This window comes from Populus trichocarpa, chromosome 5 (genome assembly GCF_000002775.5).
Source record: "Populus trichocarpa isolate Nisqually-1 chromosome 5, P.trichocarpa_v4.1, whole genome shotgun sequence".
Lineage (NCBI taxonomy): Eukaryota > Viridiplantae > Streptophyta > Magnoliopsida > Malpighiales > Salicaceae > Populus > Populus trichocarpa.
In genome coordinates, this window is record NC_037289.2 from 20,407,082 (window position 1) to 20,428,036 (window position 20,955).

Genomic DNA, 20,955 nt, shown 5'->3' on the forward strand with positions numbered 1-20,955 from the left:
CAATGCTCTAGGATCTGGTGTTGCAGTCAGACTTACTTAAACTTAAATCATGTAAATTTAATGTTATTATTAATATTATAAATAGCATTCTTGGGTCAAACGTTGCAGCTAGACCCATGGCTTTTGAGTATATCTTTGCAGAAAGACCTAGCACTCTTAGATATGCAAGAAAAAAAATTTAACTTGTGGCGTATGCCTTTGTTTTTTTTTTTTTTTTCTTTTTAAGCCTTTTACTTTGAATAGCATGGTGCAATCCACGGTGAAAAAGCTTATGCATTTAGTTTATTTTTTTTCTATAGTTTCTTAATATTAAATTTTTTCTGTTTAATTATGAGGCTTTCATGACACGGATCCCAGGTTTGATGGTTTAACCCAGTTGATTCAGATTTTTTTTTTCTTCATTAGTTTTTTCCTTCTTGTAGGTATTTTTCTCTTTGCTTTTTCCTTTTTAATTAATCTTTTTTTTAAAAAAATTAGTTCATTAATATTAAATCTTTTTTCTATTTAGTTATCACACTTTCATGACACGAATCTCAAGTTTGACGGGTTAACCTGATTTGGCGAGTTAACCCAATTGATTCAGATTTTTTTTCTTTTTTCTCATTAGTTTTTTTCTTTCTGTTAGTTTTTTTTTAATTAATTTATTTAATTATCACACTTTTATGACACGACCTTGCAGCCAGACCCACATCCAATGCTATTGGGTCTGGTATTGTAGCCAAACCCACTTAAACTTGGGTCATGTAAGTTTAATGTTATTATTAATATTATAAATATTACTCTTAGATCAGACGTTGCAGCCAAACCCAAGACTCTTGGGTATAGCTTTGCAGAAAGACCTAACACTTTTAAATTTTAATATTTTTTATGCAAAACAAATTGACCCGCAACATCACACGGGTCATGTAACTAGTATATATATATATATGCAGTCAACTTCTTGTTTAGTCATCGAACCCCTCTGATTTTAATGATAAGAAGATGATTAAGAGGAAGTTTGTTTTTTGCATTTTAAAAGAGTTCAAAAAAATTAATTTTTTAAATAAAAGTGAGTTTGTTTTTGTATTTAAAAAAAATATTATTTTTTAAATTAATTTTTTTATTGTTTTTATATTATTATCTTGATATTAAAAATAATTTTTTAAAAATAAAAAATATTATATATTTTCAAAAAAAAATTTATCAAACTAAGATAATTAATTCCAGTACACAGAGAATAGAGCAAAGCACAGTCAAATCAGCCAACTTGCTATTGCTTGGTGTGAAGAAATTTCTCTACGTAGGAGAGAGCAACATGCTCACAACAAGGATACGCTCTTCATTCTTCAGTTTAACCAAGGTAAAGTAGTAAACACACGTATACATAGCAGCAGCAACTGGCAAAAACATTAACTGTTCTTTTTTTTACAACATTAAAAACCTTCATAAACCCCGTGGATTGATCTCTGATACATATAACATACATCATGGCACATGTATACGCCACCGCGCATTCTAACTAATCTTACAGTTAAAGACTCCTATGTTTTCTCTGAAGAAAAAAAAGACCCCTACTATGAACACATTAACACAGGAAGCTCAATGCACAATATCATGCAAAAAATAACAAAATCAATGAATGAATCTAAGGTAGGGTAGTAATAGCATAGTTGTCAGGATGCCACTCTCAGCTTTTATAACAGGGTAGTCCTCCTCAACGCTACCAAAAAGTGATATCCTGTAAAAGTTGTGGTCAAAATGATACATTAAGTCAATATAGAACCAAAATAGCCGGGCAGAAGAAACTATTTGATACACTCATGGCCACTCAAGGGCCTGTAAATGGTTGCCCTCAAATAATCTATAAATGAAACTCTTCCTCTTCTTGTTAACTTTTATGCTTTCTTTTCATTCTTTTGATGCTAAAATATACTGAGTAGGTAAACATTTGAATTGCTTCCACAGGGGTATAAGTATTTTATAGCGATAATCCCTTGCAACCATTTCAAGCAAAAATTCCAAGGAAGAATTCCAGGATTCTGTTTTCGCTGGGCAACAATTGAATAAATGATATTTCAAGATATGAGGGATCATAAAGGATCAAAAAAGTGCTTTCTTCAATCAAGCTTTCTTCAGCATTTTGAAATTAAGCATCGTGTGATCATGTGGTGGGCACACAAAATTAGGCCTGGTATATTTTTTAGACATACAAAATACCAAGTTCAAGGCTAATCATAACTAAACGCGATATCTAAATCTGAGCAAAGGAACCACTCACTGTATAGTGTATACACTAGATACTAGGTCTTAAATTCCTGATACAACTATTTCTATCTCTATGTGAGAACAACACAATTCAAGTAAGTAGTTGATGGGTTATCTAGTCACAATCTTGCTCACGGCCAGTGAAATCTAGCTGAGGTTTTAAAGCATAAAACTGGTACTGATTCAAGATCAGATTATTACCATTTAAACCTTGCCCGGCCTCGACAGGAAACCAAATAGAAGTCAAGCTCACCAAAGTGCGCCCATTCATGCACCACTCAGATTTTAGGGGCCACAACCCAGTCCCAAAGTCATCTAAAATTCCAATAGTTATGCCTAAACCTGCCCCAGTGACTCATGTCATCTAAAATGATTGCTTGACTAGCCTGCTATCACCAGGCCCTAGATAATGAAAGGTATGAAATGATAATTGAATTCGCACATTAACTTCTATTAGAAATTGCAAGGAACAGAATTTATACTTTAATCTAAATTATGAACAAATAATAGTTTTCAGAGTGTGACAACTTCAATAAAACACACCACCATTGCTAAAAGATGTATAACACTGCAGTGAAATGAGTTCATAGAATGTCTTCCAGCAGCATAAGGGCTTTAAACAGGGGCATTATGATGACCAAGAAAACAGCCCTGACTGTTTTCAATCAGAATCAGCAGTTGTATGCAAAGAAGAAGCTACAGCATTTCTCATTTAAGGTCTTTTTACGTGTAAGAGTAAGGTTTAAAAACTCTAGATTCCTTTCCCTGTATACTTCACTCCTAGAAATGCTATATACTGCACCCTTTAAGACCTAACATAGAATCAACCAGTTAACATTTATGCAGTTCACAAACATAACTTAGTGCTCACCTGCTCCAATCTCAACTGGCTCATTCCGACATCAATGCCCAAGTCTGCCACAACTTCCTCATTTTCAATCTCTGCATCTGTTAATGTGAGTGCCTTCTGTAGCTTCCTAGGAGAAAACACCTCAACCTCAGCCATAAATGTGGCGGTCACAGGTCGATGATCTGAAAGTTTTAGCTCTGTCCTCCTGTAGTTCAGTAGCCTCATTCCCTTTCCATATGAAAGGATGCGATCGCACCTGAAAGATTAGTGCACACATTGGTGTATATTCATAGAAGATACTGATAATCACACAATAATGCAACCATGCTATTAAGCAAAAAGTTGAAAGTTGAAGAATTTACGCGAAGAATATAAAATTTTACTTGAATAATATTCTAAAATCCACCATGTTCAATTTTCTCTGGGGGGTTCAGGAATAATGGTGGCTGTGACAGCGAGCACATTAGTGGTAGAAAAGTTGAGGGTGAAAGAGGAAGTGAATGTAAAGAGGGAGAAAGGATGCAGGGAAGGGCTGATGATCTTTTTGCCATTCAAGGTTAAGTAATTCGCAACTTATTTTGTCTTGATACGATAGTCATTCCTATACATGGTCATCTTCCAGCATCTTTACCAGAATGATAGACAAAAGACAGATTCTGGGACGGCCACCAAACACCACCAGTTGGGCACTGCAGTTTCACCCATTTGGAATGCTTGTGTATCAGTTGGTATGTTTTCATAAAGCTAATAGGGATATGGTAACCTAAAAGGAATTAAGAAAAATACTAGTGAATGAAACTTTGAATCTTAAGAGGATTCAAACTAAACCTTAGCCTCAGAAAGTAAAAATAAAATGAATGGTATACGAAGAGAAAAATCTAACATGATACCACAACATACCCCAGACACAAGAGTAAGGATGGTACGCATCATTTCTAAAAGATAATGTGAACAGCCAACTAGCAACAAAAGCCACATTACCTATGATAATCCTAGATACTGAATGCAACTAACAAACAAATGGAGGGAAAAAACCGTCTAAACCTCGTAGCAGTAAATACAAAGTCATGAATAGGGTTCATTTCAACAGAGAATATAATCCTAAAACAACACAATAAAACAATAAAATATACAGTTGCAGGAGATGAACTAATAAACATGAACTAAGCAGATAAGTGGAAACACTATTATAACTACTTGAATCATGCAGAAGCATACCATGCAGGAATACGCCTTCCAGCCTTTGGATCTTCTCCAAAGTATTTATCTGAATTTATCTCATATTTATATGTTGGTGCAAAATTCAATGTACCCTCCGACCATCCATCAAATGCACGGCCTTTTCTTAGTTCTCGTACAAGCTGCCATGGTAACATGTCAAGGAAAATTTACAGGTCGGTGGCATCCTAGCAACTAAGTTAACTGAGTCTTGTAGAAACCCACAAATATGCAGTCCCGTAGTTTTCAAATATTTAAAAAATAGCCAAAATAACAATGCTATTAAAATGAAATTCAAAGTTAAGACAATTCACCTTAGGAGGTGTGAACATGCACGCACACACATATGAAATCACCCACAAGGGAAAATACTTTGATGTCTTATAACATAATTTTCTTTAAGAAATTAACAATCACTTAGGTACCTGGTCCTTCTCCACTAACTGGGACCACTCCTTTCTAGAGATGAGTTCGTGTGTTTTGTCATATGATAAGTTGATGCGGTAATTCAAATCACCCAACCAGATAATTCTTCTGCAGAAGTGATACAGATTAGTATTATGGTATATAGTCTTCTACTGAAGTGAAAAATGTGCAAACAACCAGCAACAAGAAGCTTCCCGAAGGCTGAAAAGAACAATTTCAAAAGTATGAAGGATGTCTAATATGGGGCAAAAACAAGACATGTTGCATTTGTATTTAGATGCCATATACTCACTCATGATCATAGATGTTTTTAGGAAGCCCAACACTGGAAAGGGGACGAAATTGAGTTCTTCTATGTATTTCATGAACATCAGCATTTCTTTTGCGTTCATCCCCGTCCTTTTCACCTGATGTGAGATGCGTGCATACAAAGCAGAAAGATGTCTGATATATAGACATGCTGACTGATATTGATCCCTGAAAGATTGAAGAACTGTCATCTTATGTGAAGGATTACCTTAAATGAAAAAGGATTTGATGCAGTGCATATTTGCATTTCAAAACAAAAATGATGAAAATATTTTCACCCATTTCTAGGCATGATAACAATTACAAGACATCAGAAGCAAGAATTAAGCATTTAGCTTTCCTGAAACAAGATTTCACATAACATTATCTAATAAAGTTTCTCTAAAATGAGATTTGCAATCTCCTAACAATGTTAAGACAGTGAAAAATTTCAGAGAGCATGACAAGCTTTCGCATTCTATTAACCTATACATGCTCAACCATGAAAGCCAATTCAGGTGGTATTTGACATTGTGATAGCGATTGTTTTTCAAAGTACTTTTTGCAAGGAAATGCATCAAAATAATATTTTTTTCATTTTTTAAGATTTATTTTTGACATCGGCACATCAAAACAATCCAAAAATACCAAAAAAAATAATTATAAGCAAAAACAAATTCAAATTTTGTAAAAAGCGTTGCGTGGCCACAAAGACAAACAGGACCTTAATCTAAATATGAAAGGAACTCTCACTTGTCACAGTGTGTGATATGAGAACCATCACACTGGTAGCATAAGAAAAAATATGACCAAAATGCAAGTAAAATTAGGTTAGGAAACAGACCTTGTTACCAATATAGCCCATAACACCGACACCAACAGTGGACACTTTTACGTTCTGGATAAGCTTACGCAAGCTCCTACGAACCCAAATAGTGAGAAAACTTCCAACCATCTGCTTGCTCACTATCCTTACATATGATGGTCTTCTTTTCCGTTTCATTAGAGCTTCAAAGTCAAGCTCGGCAAACAAAGCCAATCCTGATTGTGTTTCATTTGAGACAGACTTAAAAGAACTATATCCTCCAAAAGACTTGGTTGCTTTAAATGATTTAACTGATTTGAAGGAATTTGGTCTTGGCAAAACATGCTGAGATACCAAGTTTAAAGGGGGCTCTGGCCAGCTCAAGCCAAGCCTTTCAGAACCACTAAGAATTTTAGTTAATTTTCGAGGAGCTGCCAATGCTTCTACATCTCCTGCAGAATCTTCTGTCCGCAAGCAATTTAATCTATCTAATTTTTTTGGAGAAGAAAATTGCTTCTGTAAATCCCACTCTACTTGCTCACGTAATTTTTCGCTAACAGTACCGTCTGGAACTCCAGAATTCACGCTTATGTCACCTGTGATTGATATATCATTGAGTTCATCAAAACCTTTGAATTCTTCATCCAAGGGATGAATTTCTTCACCAATATCACTATCACTTTCAAGTAATATCTCCTCTTCTATGGTGGGCACATCCTCAGATGGCATGAATTTTGATGGGGATGGAGGATCACTGTAGCATTTAACCTTAGTCCTTGCTGGTCGAATTCTGTTCAGTGTTTCACGAATAATGTTTTCCCACTTTGGAACTGGGCGGCTATCTTCAGCACCAAGGATATTCCCAGGATTTAAGGGTACAATCTCCTGGAGCCTGTAAAAATGAAGCATTTGTCATATTTCTCAAGTGAAATCACTTGGATATAACAGAGAAAAACAAAGAACCAGTTTGAGACCACAATTGACATATCTAGGAAGACAAATTATGCATTTCATGAGAAAGAACAAACAACACACACAGCAAGTTGAGGCAATAAGTAAATTAAATTGCTGGAGTTATGTTAAGGGGATATGAAACCACATCATTCACATATAATTATGAGCACATACAATTATGGGTGGAAATTTCAGTTTCCATCAAGGCAGAATTAGAGGTTCATACTTAATGCTCTCTCTTTGGCTGTTATCAATAACGCTGTTTGATTTATATAGGGTTCTCTTGAAATTGATCATATTCTTTCTTAGCTAGAGTAAGGCTTAACTGTATCAATGAAGATTGATATTTAATTGTATTGATGTTAGGTCTTAGATAAGATTAACGTTGACTGCGTGGCAGAGAACATATTACCTTTTTCAGGTCTTAAATAGCAGATTACCTTTAAATAAACTAAGTTCAACATTGGAGGAGGTGCAGGGAAACACATACCCAAACACATAGATGTCGGCAGGATCATCAGTATCAATCCAGTCATCGATATCCAGGTCATCATGTGGAAGTTTTCCTCCAACATTCCATGTCCCGACGCATATTCTGACAAAGAATTTTGTCAAAATTCAATTTACTTAGTTACCAGTAGGTGAAACAGAATTTTTTCCAATAAAAAAGAAAGCATCAAGTATCGCAATGTGATTACCAAAAAACAAAACAACAATCTTCAGCATCAGTGTAACTAGAGTTTACTCTTAAGTTATCAAGATACAAGGGAAGGGTATAGGACCTGATTTCGTTTATGTTTATATACTGTGCTCTAAATGTCTCTGACTTTCGTCTCCTTATCCTTGGAATAGCATCTGGAGTTTAAAATATTTGTCCAGGAAATAAGTCAAAAAAAAAAAAAGCAATACAGTATAAAGAAACTTCTCAACAATGCTGACTCAAGTTTGAAGCAGCCATAACTGATTCACTTCCAAAACAGGGAAATAGCTGACTTCATTTTTTATGTACTTTTTTAATAACATTTGGAAAACAAGGCCCGTGCATCTAAGTGGAATCAGGAAAATATATATATATTGACTCATTCTGATGCCATGATGGAATATTGTCATGCAGGCACCTCAAGCGTGTACCACAATCTGAATCAAGCATAAAATTGAAAAGAAAAGCAAGAAAACCAAAAGGACCACCACAACAAACCATCAGGATCCATGGTTTGAAGATTTCTTCAAATACCAAAATAAAGTAATAGCAAATGCATTAGTGCCTACCTACATTTAACTATGAGTCAAAATATAGCGGGCGTCATCACCCATTTTCAATTACATATGCCAGCTTTTATAGGAGAAAGTAAGCATAAGGAGTCATTATGGAATTCACTAAGCTACATGCCAAAATTGAATTCTAAAATCCCCAAAACCATAAAGTATAATCCCACCAAACAACAAAAACAAAAATATTTCTACATTCCAAAATCAATAAAATTCTATACAGAATAAAAGGCACAGTTTATACTATCTTCAAGAATCAAATGCTTCTATGAACAGCTTGTAACCATTTCAAGATTAAATCATGAATCAAAATACCCACTAATTTAAAATTTAAAATTATATCTTCTATCGAAATACCCATTAATTTAAACTCAAAGTGCCAGAATCAAGATTCCAGCTGCGAATTCAAAACTTAAAAGAAAAGGAGGAGTAATAAAAAGCAAATAAAGTTGAGATCACCTTGAACATCCTCCCCTCTGTTACCTCCAAATCGCGATTCTCTCTGGCATTGAACAAACTCTGCACCAAGTCACAAGCAAAATTCCTTCAAAAACCAGGACAAAAAAAACTCAATAATTCTTTCTCACGTTTAGAGAGTTCGGAATTTTGGCGTTACCATTGGTTTCGGAAGCAGAATCAGAAGAAGCGTAATCGTCTTCAGAGTCGGCGCTGTAATCGGAGTCTTTGGAGCTGATATTTAGCCATTTACGAACCACCACTCTTGGCCAAAAGAGCTGTATGCACCAATAACCCAAAGAACAACACGTTTCAGCTCTACTTATCTGCCCCAAATTCACTCTCAGTTTCCATTTAAATTTAACCAAATCAAAATATTGGAAAAAGGAAACGAGAGAATTACCTCTGGTCGTTGCTTCGACTGAGAATTCATGGTCTGTGGATTTTTATGTTAGAAACCATAAAAAAAAAAAAAAAAGCTAAGTATTCAAGGAGTTTAGAAAGAGAGATCGAAGTAGATCGCAGTGGCTAAAGAGAAATGGAGGGAGAGCGAGTATGCGCAGGTTAAGTTAAAGAGCTAACCACTAACCACCTATTTCGTTCCGAATAACGGTAGTGTGATTAATTTACTTAATTAAATAATCGAGTGCTTGATCAACCCAATTGTGGAGCTTAATTGCTTAACTGGAGGTAATACTCGGAAAAAATAAATTTTAATTAAAGTACGCCAGCTCCACGACGCCTACTTTTATGGTTACAAATTCACATGGCATTTTAATTTAAACAAAACAACGCTTGGAATTTAAGCCATGAAAGAGTGTTTTAGGCTCCGGTTCATGGGTGAACTGTATGTGTCCCCACGGTAGGATGGTCCCGGTGAAAACAAAATGTCGATGATAATCTTTGTCCGGAAAAATTTAAGCCATGAATGTGTTCTTTTTTATACGAAGAAAACCCTAGCCATCCAATTGGGACGGGGTACCCGTAGCACGGCGGCGTCAAAGGGGCGTCGCTAACCAATCACGTCCCACAGGGGTTCTTATGTAAGCTTCCCACCCAAAGAGTGGAAACCCATCAATGAATTGAAAATTAACATTTTTTATGTTATAATGTAGATTAACTTCGTGGAAAACACTAATTGATCACCTCAAACTTCTTACGCTTTATTGTAGAGTGTTTTTGTTTTTCGTTCAAAAGATGATTTTAAAGATTTTTTAATTTTTTAAAAATTAAATGTTTATAATTTTAGACTTTTTAGTGTAACGATATTAAAAATAAATTTTAAAAAATAAAAATATATTATTAAGTAATATATTTGATAGAGGGATCATGATCATGATTCATGATCATTGAGCAGGACATGATTAAAATAAAAAGGATCCCTATTATAAAAAAAATAAAAAGAAAAGATCCCTTGGAATCCCAGCATTCCCTTAGTGGCTAAGGATATAGTATAAAAGATGCAAATGAGCCTTCTATGATGTTGTCACTTTACACGAAACTTTTTGGTTGTATTAACAACAGCCCACTTGCGAAAAGGCTGTCGCGCGTGTAAATATTTTCATGGCTAATTTTCCATGTTCTCTAATCCGCCGTGAGGCGTGAGCTTTTTCTTTTTGTTTTATATTGAATAAAGCCACAAAGTCCCAGGCAGGGCAAATCTCGTGAAACAGTGTGTTTATTGAAGAAGTGAATGTTGATTTTTAATTAAAAATATATCTTTTAAAAAATTTTATTTTTAAAAAGAAAACATCAACATAATTAAAAAACTTTTAAGAAATTAATTTTATATTTTTTAATTAAAAAACACTTTAAAAATCAATTTCAACCACCTGCATGATTTCGTAATTAAGGATCGCGAAGTTATGTGGCATTTCGTTGCGAGCGAAGGTGTCAAAGATTGAAGGTTCTAAAACAACTATTTAGTAAGTAACTTAGTGGTAAGAGTTTGGAATCAAGGGGTTTACTCCCTTGTGATCTCAAGTTCGAGACCTGTGGATATTAATATGATTGTCACTGTAGGTTTGTATGATCGTTAACTTCAAGGCTCGTAAAATTAGTTGAGGTACATACAAGCTAGCATGGACACCCACGTTAATAAAAAAAATCCTAAAACAAAAACAAATTAACATGATTTTTAAAAGACAGAATCATAAAAAAATACATTTTTTACTAGACAACGTAATTAACAAATATTTTTATATCATTTATATTTTGTATATCTTTTACATAACACATTCAAAAATATCATCAACATGATTAAAAAAATATATTTTTTTTTAATATAATTAAAAAGTCTTTTCCCGGTAGGTAGTGTATGATATTAGTAAAATATTTTTCAGCATAATTATAGTAACCAAAAGAAAAGAAAATTCAGCCAAAGATGATGTTATCAAATTTAATAAAAATAAATAAATAAATATTAAATTAATGTTTTGGCCTGGTAGTTGGGTCGTTGGAAAGCAAAATCTATTTTAGCAATTTAGTTACTTCATGAAGGATAGTTCCTATAATTTGTTGGTGTCCAACAATGCCAATAACAAAAGACAAAATCCTATTTTATTCATAAAAGCGAGTGACTATTAAAAGACAGAACATGTGGAGACACATGATATACAAGTTGGTCGTCACAAAGGATATTTTATTCTGACCAATAACAATCAAGTTCCCATGCCTCGAGGCAGGGGAGACAGTAGTATTTAATAGGAAAGGCTAAAATTAATATTACAAAATAATTAAAAAGTTTATTTATTTAAAATAAAAAATATTATATTATTTCATATTTAAATACTAAATAAAAAAAAATTAAATATTTTGCCGGACCCGGCCCCTGCTTGACCCCCCCTAGTTCCACACCTGCCTCGAGGGACAACACCTTCTTAAGTAGTGTTTGACATTCATTATCACTCACGTATTAATAAAGCAATGTTGGTACAGTAATAACTATTTTTTTAATGTTTTTTAAAAAATTACTTTAAAATAATTTTTTTTAATTTTTTTAAAATTTATTTTTAATATAAATAATCTAAAAATATCAAAAAAATATTAAAAAAAAAAGAAAGAAAGATAATGTCATCACAAAAACATTCATTTATAATTGACGGAGAACATCAAAGTATGCATGGAAATAGTAGAATATATATATATGCTGTCCAAAATAGCCTCAATAAAAGTTTTAGAAGGATACTGTACTCTTTGAATTTCTCTGGACCGGCTTGAAACCACGTGAGCACAGTATGGATGTTTACCCGAAAACAAAAGGCAATTATTGTCACAATACGGATGTTTGCTTACGACACCGTTTTTAAATGATCCACCAAGGGTCCCCTAATAAAAAGTACTCTATCTACTGGCACCTGATTTTGCTTATTCCCAGGAGTAACCACTATTTTGGTTTTTGTTATATTTATACTATATTAAAAATAAAATTTAAATATTTATATTTTATCTATAAAATTTTAAATATTTATTATCCGAATATTATTTATTATTTAACATAAAATAAAAATGATATGAAAAAGTCAGGATTCACGACAGGTACATGTAACTGGCAATGGATTTGCGACCGATTTTCTGTTGCAGATTATCAGAATTTAGCCGAACGTATTCAATCGCAAAACAAAATCAAAATTCCTACCCTCCCCTTTTTTCCCCCCCATTTTCGCTCAGCTCATTTCTCTCTCAATAGAAACTAGAAAGGCCTCATCTCCCCTTGAATTACTGCTGCCAAAGCTAAGAGAGCTCGTCGCTACCCCCAGCAACCGAGACCGCTCGCTCCCTCTCGGCCAAGCCTCCATCCTCTCAAAAAAAAGTCGGTTTCATTCTCTCTTTTTTACTATTTTAGAGTTTGTTTGGTATTGCGGTAATTTTTGTGGTTGTGGTTTGAAAAAAATTATTTTATAAAAAGTACTTTTAGTTGAGGTTGGTTTGAAAAAATAGGTGTTTGGTTAAAACTGTGGTTGAAATTGAGGTTGAAGAAAAAGTAGTTTAATGTGTTTGGTTAAAAAAATGATTTTCAAATTGAGGTTATAAAATAATTAAAAATATATATATATATTAATACTAATGATTTTTAATGCAATAACATAATTGGAATTGCGATCAAATTTCACAAATGCTACTTCATTATGCGATATCCTTCTAATTTATGTAGTGTTATTAAATAATATTAAGTACTAGTTTTTCGAGTAAAACACAATTTTTTTAAAAAAAAATCAACAATTTCATTATGTACAAAATTCATTCGACAATAACTACAGTTATCATGATTTATCCTGCGTGCAATAAAATTAAGTAAAATATTATCAGAAATAAAATTGAGATTACTGTACGAATAAATTTAATTTACGTTAAACTAATTTTTTAAATATATATATATATATATATTTCACGTGAACAATACGAGTGCAATTAATTAACTGTACTAGTTTTTTAGGAAACAAAAACTTTGCGCACTAGTTTTTCAAAAAAAAAAAAACTAACTGTTCAATTAGTGAACAGTGCGCAGTGGAGCATGGCTCCACTGTTAACGTTGGGTCAGCAGCATGAGAAGCAGCATTTTGCTGCTTCTCAAAACCTGCGGTGCAGCCTCAAATATCAGTGGGCTCTACCAGCAAAATACCCTGCTTTTTCTTTAACCAAACACTAGGTAGTGTGGCTGCGGGTGAGGTTCACCCGCAGCCACACTACCAAACAACCACTTAGTCATTATTGTATTGTGAGATATTTTTTTTTAGAATAATATAAATTATATTTTAAAAATTTATCTAATAACTCAAGTTTTTTTAGTTAAAATAATTATAGTTAAAATAATTATTTGACATAATATCAAAATCTTACTAACAAAACAATCATGAATTCAGATCTCATCATGTTTATTCTTTCTTCTAAATAAAATTAACATAATTTAAATATTTTAAATTTTTGGATTAAAATATAATATTTTATATGTTTATATTGTGGATGGATTTTTTTTATAGCAATCAGATAAGATAGTCCCCTATTATATAATATATTAAAATATATTAAAAGGGCTCAGTGACTCTCTCATCGTTGAGTTAGACACAAATTACTGTGAATTGAAGCAGTGTAATGATGAAGTTATCCTTGCCAAAAAAACTTGTTAAGTATGCAGTGGGGATGAAATTGTCTTTTTCATGAAGTGCATTTGACATTGAAATAATAACTAGAGACAAAATAGTCAGTTCGGATTTTGTTGGTTCATGGTAAGGCTGTCGGCCCCAGGTGTTAGGGCTTGACATGGCTATCAGACACCTAGTACCGGGATCAGGCATGACTGTCATACCCTAAGTGTTTCGGTCAAATAGAGTAGTCAAACCTCAAACACTCGAGTCAGGCATAACAACAAGATCCCAGGCTCTCAGTCTAGTGTCCGGATCCAAGATTTTTGGATCCAATGTTCTAACCCACTGCTCTTGGACCGACGTTGCGGTCAAACTCAATATTCTTGGAAAAAAAATTAAATTATAAGCATGTTTAAAAATATATAGAGTACATATATGGTTTTCGAGATCATGGGAACTACTTGATTGATTTTTTCAAATTATAGGGACTAAGTTAGGGTTAACTCCCTTAACCCATGCATGATCCGCCTTTTAAATTACATGAATGGGCTCCAGTAATGAAGATGTTTTTGACTTTTTGTAATAATTCATGTTACTTTTACTATAATGTAAATTTGTGGTCACATCCATACCTGACTTAATTAGTGCATTCGGGGCTATGATCAAGCGAGGAAAAAAACATAGTATTAATTTCAATTAGGTTTCTTCCCCTGTCATTTCAGTTGTCTTCTTCAAAAATCCAATCAAATATCAACTTCTCTCTTCACGTTACCCAAGGTAAAAGATAATTTTTCTTTTAATTCTTATTTTTTTAAAAATTTGATAAGATAAGAATCTTTGAAAATAATTTGATAAGATCAAGCTTTCTAGCCTAACTAAAAGGTTCAAATATATCATTTGTATTAAAGATTATAAGAAATATTTTTTTTTTCTTTTTAAAAATGGTTTACATTAAAATAAAGAAAAAAATATGAAATAATTTAGAAATTAGAAAAAGATTAAATTATAAAGACATTAGAGAATTAAAATCATAAAATATTTCTGCTGATTTATAATTGTATTTTAATTTTATCAAAATAATAGTATTTTAATTTTAAAAAAAATAAAAATTAAATTACCTTAAATCAACACTCTGAATCATATACATCAGAATCTAGATCACATGTCGAGTTAATCCCTAATCGGTATTACAAGGATGAGGTATCCTTTCCCTTGCCATGCCCCCGGAATCGATTTTCTCGGACATTAATTGACATATCTAAGTTCAATTAAATCATGAAAATATCCATCCCTTTTCCAGGGCACCATTATTCCTATTATTTTTGCTATGAATAGGGAGGGAGGGAGAATGAAAGAAAAAGAGGGACTTTTGACCTGAATTCCTAAAATCGTATCCAGTAAATTAATCTCACCCTTGAGTCAATATCGCACCATGAAGTCATCGAAATTATAGTTATAAAACCCGGTTTAGTTTGATAAATCAACTCGGTGGACGCCTCGAGAAGACGGTCTTACTTCGAACTGATATCTTTTTATTTAGCAAAACAACATCAAGGGCACTTTGTTTTTGACCCGCATACCAGCGAGTCAACCCGGCTGGGTCGAACCCTCGTGTCTTATAACTATGAAGAAAACAAGCAAACTATACCCAGATCATAAACAGAACTTGCAGTTTGGACGTATAAAAAAATATAAAAATGAAGGGTTGCAAATCAAGAAAGTTTTTGAAGTAACGAAGGAATTACATATATAAGAAATGTAACAGATCATACATACCTGATCGGCTGATAGCCTCTTGTTTTTCACCTGGAGCTCTTCACTATGGGTGAGGTAGATTTCCTTGTCTGCGACTGCAACTTTTGTCTCTGCAATGGCTAACGCAGGAGCTTTACTTCTTTACCACAGAAAGAAGGTGCTGGCCTACAATGGCTAAGGAAGGAGCTTTCTCTGCACTGTCGTGTGTCTACAGATGGAGTGAAAGACGGCCTCTCTTTGGCTGTTTATAAAATGATGTCTGCTAGTAAAAAATTGCTCCGTCTTTTTCCAAGCAGCATCTCATTCGACATGGGTGTGCCGTTTTGAACATTTTGTTTCATTTATTAACTTTTGGGCTTCTTAACTCCATTTTGCAATCAATATGCACCCCAATTCTATTTGACGATTTATAGTTTGATATATATATATATATATATATATTTGATGATTTCTGTTGTAGTTTTTAAACCCAGCTCGGCGGATCGATCCGGGATCCGGCTGAATCGGAGCTGGAATCGGGCCGGGTTGAAAAAAAACATGGAAAAGAAAAACCCGATGTGGCCTAGCGGGTTGACCCGGTAAGACCCGGTCAAAAAAATCGGTTACAACCCGTTAATTTTTTTTTTATTTTACATGTAGTTTTGATTTTTTAAAAAAAAAATTGACCTGAACGATCCGGTAACCTGGCCAAAACCCGGAACTCATGTCTTGAACCGGACCGGCTACCGGGTCGGGTCTGTAAACCATGATTTTTATAATTTTTTTATAATAAATTTAGTGTGTACATGTTAAAAATATATAATAATAATAATAATAATAATGTATATCACAGTAACAAACACGAATACTGTAGTACTCGTGAAAAGTGAATTCCCCAGTAGAATTTCAGTCCTGGACCATAACACAAATATTTTTTTGTTAATGATAATTATATTTTAATTGTCAATTTTATACTGAAATGACCATAACAATCCATGCTCGACGACCTCCCAAATAAAACATCACTAGTGAGTTCTCCTTTCAATTTTTAATAAAAGCTGGAGCAACGGGATAACATAAATTTGACAATTTGATTGATGGAATATATATATAAAAAAATAAATTATCTTATCATGTTCCACGTGTCCTCGAATTGATCAGAACACCCCACGCTATCTTGAATCTACCCGCTTGCTAGGATGCATGTCGGTTTCCTCGGTATTGATGACTTTTTGAAAAGCGTGAGAATTGCCCATCAAAAGGTAACATTTTGGAAGCCCCCTCGTGAAGTAATTAACAAGCAACTTGTTCTGAATTTTCAAGAAGTCAATGAATTGTGTGCAAGTTGGTCCGGCCATATTAAATTAAAAAAAAAAAAAATCAATGGACTCAAGGCATTAAACATGTGTTAGCTATGGGAATTGATGGCTAGCGCATGTATAATATATAGTCCATGGTAATAGAGGGTAACACGACATTTTTAATATAAATTAATATTAAATGGCTTGATGGTTAAGAAGGTGCTCTCTTTTTCTTGAGTTTTTGAATTTAATTTTTGGAGTTAGTGTCCAAAGACTTTTATTAAATTAATCTTAATATACGAGATTAATGTAAAAGATATGCTATTGAAATTACATGAGGAAAAAAATATTGTTCTGGTTCACGCGTAATTATCATGGAAAAAAAAGGAAAGGCACGATTAAAATTTGTTAAGCAAGGAATTTCTCAATCGTTAACGTTGTAACTATCAGGAGCACCAAACACGTGTTTATGAATCCCGTGCCACGTTGTCATGATGGATACTGATGCGTTTGGCATGGGTAACGTTTTTTATATATCTATTGTTTGTTTTTAAAAATATTTTTTTTATTTTAAAAAAAAATTAAAACTTTATTTTTTATATTAAAAAAACATTAATTTTAAATAAAAAAATTTATTTTTTTACCAAACACCATTTGAGCTGGATTCTCAAATGCTATTATGAGTTTGCCGAACATGTCTTCTAAGCAGAGATGCCGGTTGTATCCATGAAGCCATTATTTAGGAGTACGGTTCAAATGGAAATTTGTAAAAGTTTTTTTAAAAAAAAATTTAATTTTTTATATTTTTAAATCGTTTTAATATGTTGTTATTAAAAATATTTTTTAAAATAAATTTTTTAATATATTTCTAAAAAATAAATAAATTAAAAATCAACTATTACTATTCTTACAAGCACCCCCAAAACTAATAATTTCAAAATTGAAACAATCTAGGTGGTGGCCCAGTGGTAAGAGTTTGGGACTAAAAAATTTGCTCCTTCTGTGATCTCAAGTTTGAGCCCTGTGGTTGCTCATATGATGGCCACTGGAGGCTTACATGGTCGTTAACTTCAGGGCCCGTGAGATTAGTCGAGGTGCGCGCAAACTAGTCCGGACACCCACGTTAAACTAAAAAAAATAATTTCAAAATTGATAGGTAGAAAGTGATTTTTAGAATTCATTTAATTTTCGTTCTATCCATAACGTGAACTTTTTTTTCTTTTGATAAAAAACCACATCAATTTGTACTCTCATTTTTTTTTTCCAATTTCTCAGGAGACTGCGTCCTTTTTCGTTTTCCTTCTCCTCCAGACTACCAGAACAAAATTGAATCAATATATTTCTTTGATCTCATCTACCTAAATTTCTGTGATGAAGTGCAAATACTAGAAGCATGATTATCTCGATCGACAATATGCGGTGCTTTGTGCGCATGGCAAATGGATTGAAACAACAACTAATTTTATTTATTTATTTATTAACGTGGATGTCCGGATCAGTTTGTGTATACCTCAATTAATCTCACGTGCTCTAAAGTTAATGATCATGTAAACCTCTAATGATCATCATATTAGCAACCACATGAAAAGCAAATCCCTTGATTCCAAACTTTTATCACTTGCCACCTAATATATTGTTAACAATCAATTATTATTTTCAAAGGAATTAGTTATTAATTTGTAATCTTAGGGTTTACTTCTTTAGTTTCATAATTATTACACATATAGATATACTTAGTTCAAGGTATTAAGCAAGAGGTCCAATAATAAAGCCACACTTGCACTTTAATTTGTCAGTTTATGCCTTCCTTCTTACAATTAATATAAATCAGGTGACATTGAACTATAAGAATAAAAAAAATAAAAATAGCCAAGCCTCTTTAATTTATTCCCAAGACATAAACCGTCAACCTCATGAAATCTAATTAATATTCGATGATCAATCGAGAGACTACACGTGTCTATATATCCATAGAGACGGGTAAGATCATGGTCCGGAGGGACATTATGATTTTTTTAAAAAAATATTTTCTTGCCATAGGATTCTTTCTATGGCCAGTATCATGCCTGTGATGTGTCACTGTTTTTTTTTCTTTATTATTCTTTCGTTTTTTATATGGCAAAAAAAGGAGCATTATTACAAGACCTATGACGACGAATAATTTTCGTTAGATTCTTAGCTGTATAAAAGTAGGGAAAATTTATAATATAAAAATTATTTAAAAATATAAAAAATTACTTTTTTAAAAAATTTAAATTCTTGTTTAAACCGCGTTCCAAACATTGAGTTTGTATCTGAGAGTGTGGTAATAACTGTTTTTTAAAATATTTTTTATTTAAAAATATATTAAAATAATATTTTTTTAAAATTTATTTTTAACATTAACATATCAAAACAATCTAAAAATATATATAAAAATTAAATTTAAACTAAAAAAAATCAAAATTTTATTAAATACGATTCACACCACGCTTCTGAAACAACATCTGAACATCCATGTTAGATACAGTCTCTAAGCTGCATCGAAAGCAATGTTTTAAATTTCCACTGAATTGTCAATAGGCAACGAAAAATCTGGACAAGTGTTTTTGTCGTCTTCACCATTGCAGCCGCACCAAAACTGCGACGTGGAAGGGGGGAAATGAAGGGGTGGCATGTTTCCTGTTTACTTAAATACGAGCTTGCATTTATTGAGGATTTTGATTCCTGTCGGTGATTTAATATTGATGAACACCCTGACATTACTTTATAGTTTGATGTATTGAATTATGAACGCCCTGAATAAAATTTGAAGGATAGATAATCTTAATTTCTTGGTGCCGGTTCCCTAATAAAAATATATATAAAAAAGAGTATCTGCAGGTGTACGTGATCTCTTGGCTGTTTTGCACCAGCAGTTTCTGTATTTTATGCGTTCTTCACTGGTGCAAAAAAGTCAAGTCTCAAGAATTGTTTTGGATCCCTTTTGGTATAGAAGTCAAGAATACCATCACGAACACGAGAACCGATACATTTTTATTTAATATATCATGTTTGGTGCTGCTATTTATAATCGTTAGATGATACCATTGAAAAGCTTGCAATTGTCTCAATTTTGCATTTTATGAAATAATTTAGATGTTTTGTCTGTCCTTTAGTAGCACATTATCACCCCCCCTACATGAACCATCTCATTCTCTCTCTCTCTCTCTCTCTCTCTCTCTCTATATATATATATATATATATATATATATATATATATATATATAATTCAAGTCTAATGTCAAGCTCTCAGACATCGCATGTGTTTTTTAGATAGTAAGAGTCAACCCATTCCTCTTATAAACTTGTTTCTGATTGGTGTGGTCGTTGAATGTTCAGGAGTTGCGGAGCCTTATTTTTTTTTAAAAAAAAATATTTTTAAAAAAACTTAAATTTTTTTTATTTTTTTATTTTAAATTAATATATTTTTTTATGTTTTTAAATTATTTTGATGTGTTAATGTTAAAAATAAATTTAAAAAAATATTTTTTTTTATTTTAATATATTTTTCAAACAAATTTTTTTAAAAAAATAACTGCTATTATACTACCAAAAATATCCTAGAGCTTTTAGTTAGAAAACTCTTCATTTAATTTTATATGTTCCACATTGACAAGCGTATCATTTTTATAAGTTAGCAAGTTGTCATTGCTCTTTTTTCTATGTTTGTTCTCTTTTATTATTATTTTTTTCTTTCAATATTATATCAATTTAATATTTAAAGATAAAATAAAATAATTTAATTTAATTTTTTAAAAAATCCTTTTTAAAAGAGGTAGATCTAGCCAAAATAAAAAAAAAACCCGAGACAACTTGTAATACTCTTAAAAAGTCAGAAAAGTCTCATCGAAAGAGTTAAAAAATATTGGATGATGAAACAAAAAAAAATTAAAAAAAGAAATGAAAAAACCAAGTAAATCCGGGCAAACCTCCTAACCCTGAATTAATATCTCAAACTCGCAACACGTTAAACTATAGATCTGTGCTCAATCAAGACGGTCATCACCTGACAAATTTAATGTTGAAGGATAAAATTGCAGAATAAAATTAAAATAAAAAAATAAATTCTAAAAATTCGACAGGAAAAAAATCAAAGGAGAATGAAATCGAAAAACAAACTAATTATATAAACCATTTTAAATAAAATAAATATAAATTAAAAGAATGAGTACCAAGTTAAAAATATAAAAAATTCATTGGGAGATGAAATTGAGAAAAAAATATAATTTTATAAATTACTTTAAATAAGAAAGATATTGATAAAAAAACTAAGGATGAAATCTGAAGAAAAAAACACTTATTAAA

The 20,955-nt window shown here is 32.4% G+C and overlaps 1 protein-coding gene across 1 annotated transcript; it reads right to left on the minus strand.

Annotated features, from left to right (window-relative positions):
• Nucleotides 1-1,345: 1,345 nt before the first annotated feature.
• On the minus strand, nucleotides 1,346-10,320 carry LOC7492490 (type IV inositol polyphosphate 5-phosphatase 3). The gene is made up of 11 exons (XM_024601598.2): nucleotides 8,914-10,320; nucleotides 8,671-8,836; nucleotides 8,514-8,573; nucleotides 7,568-7,640; nucleotides 7,276-7,380; nucleotides 5,871-6,723; nucleotides 5,031-5,215; nucleotides 4,738-4,846; nucleotides 4,313-4,455; nucleotides 3,116-3,350; nucleotides 1,346-1,717 (listed from the first exon to the last, which is right to left on the minus strand). Exons 1-11 carry the CDS (start codon nucleotides 8,941-8,943, stop codon nucleotides 1,700-1,702), a joined length of 1,977 nt encoding a protein of 658 aa, XP_024457366.2. The 5' UTR covers nucleotides 8,944-10,320; the 3' UTR covers nucleotides 1,346-1,699.
• Between the last annotated feature and the right edge of the window lie 10,635 nt (nucleotides 10,321-20,955).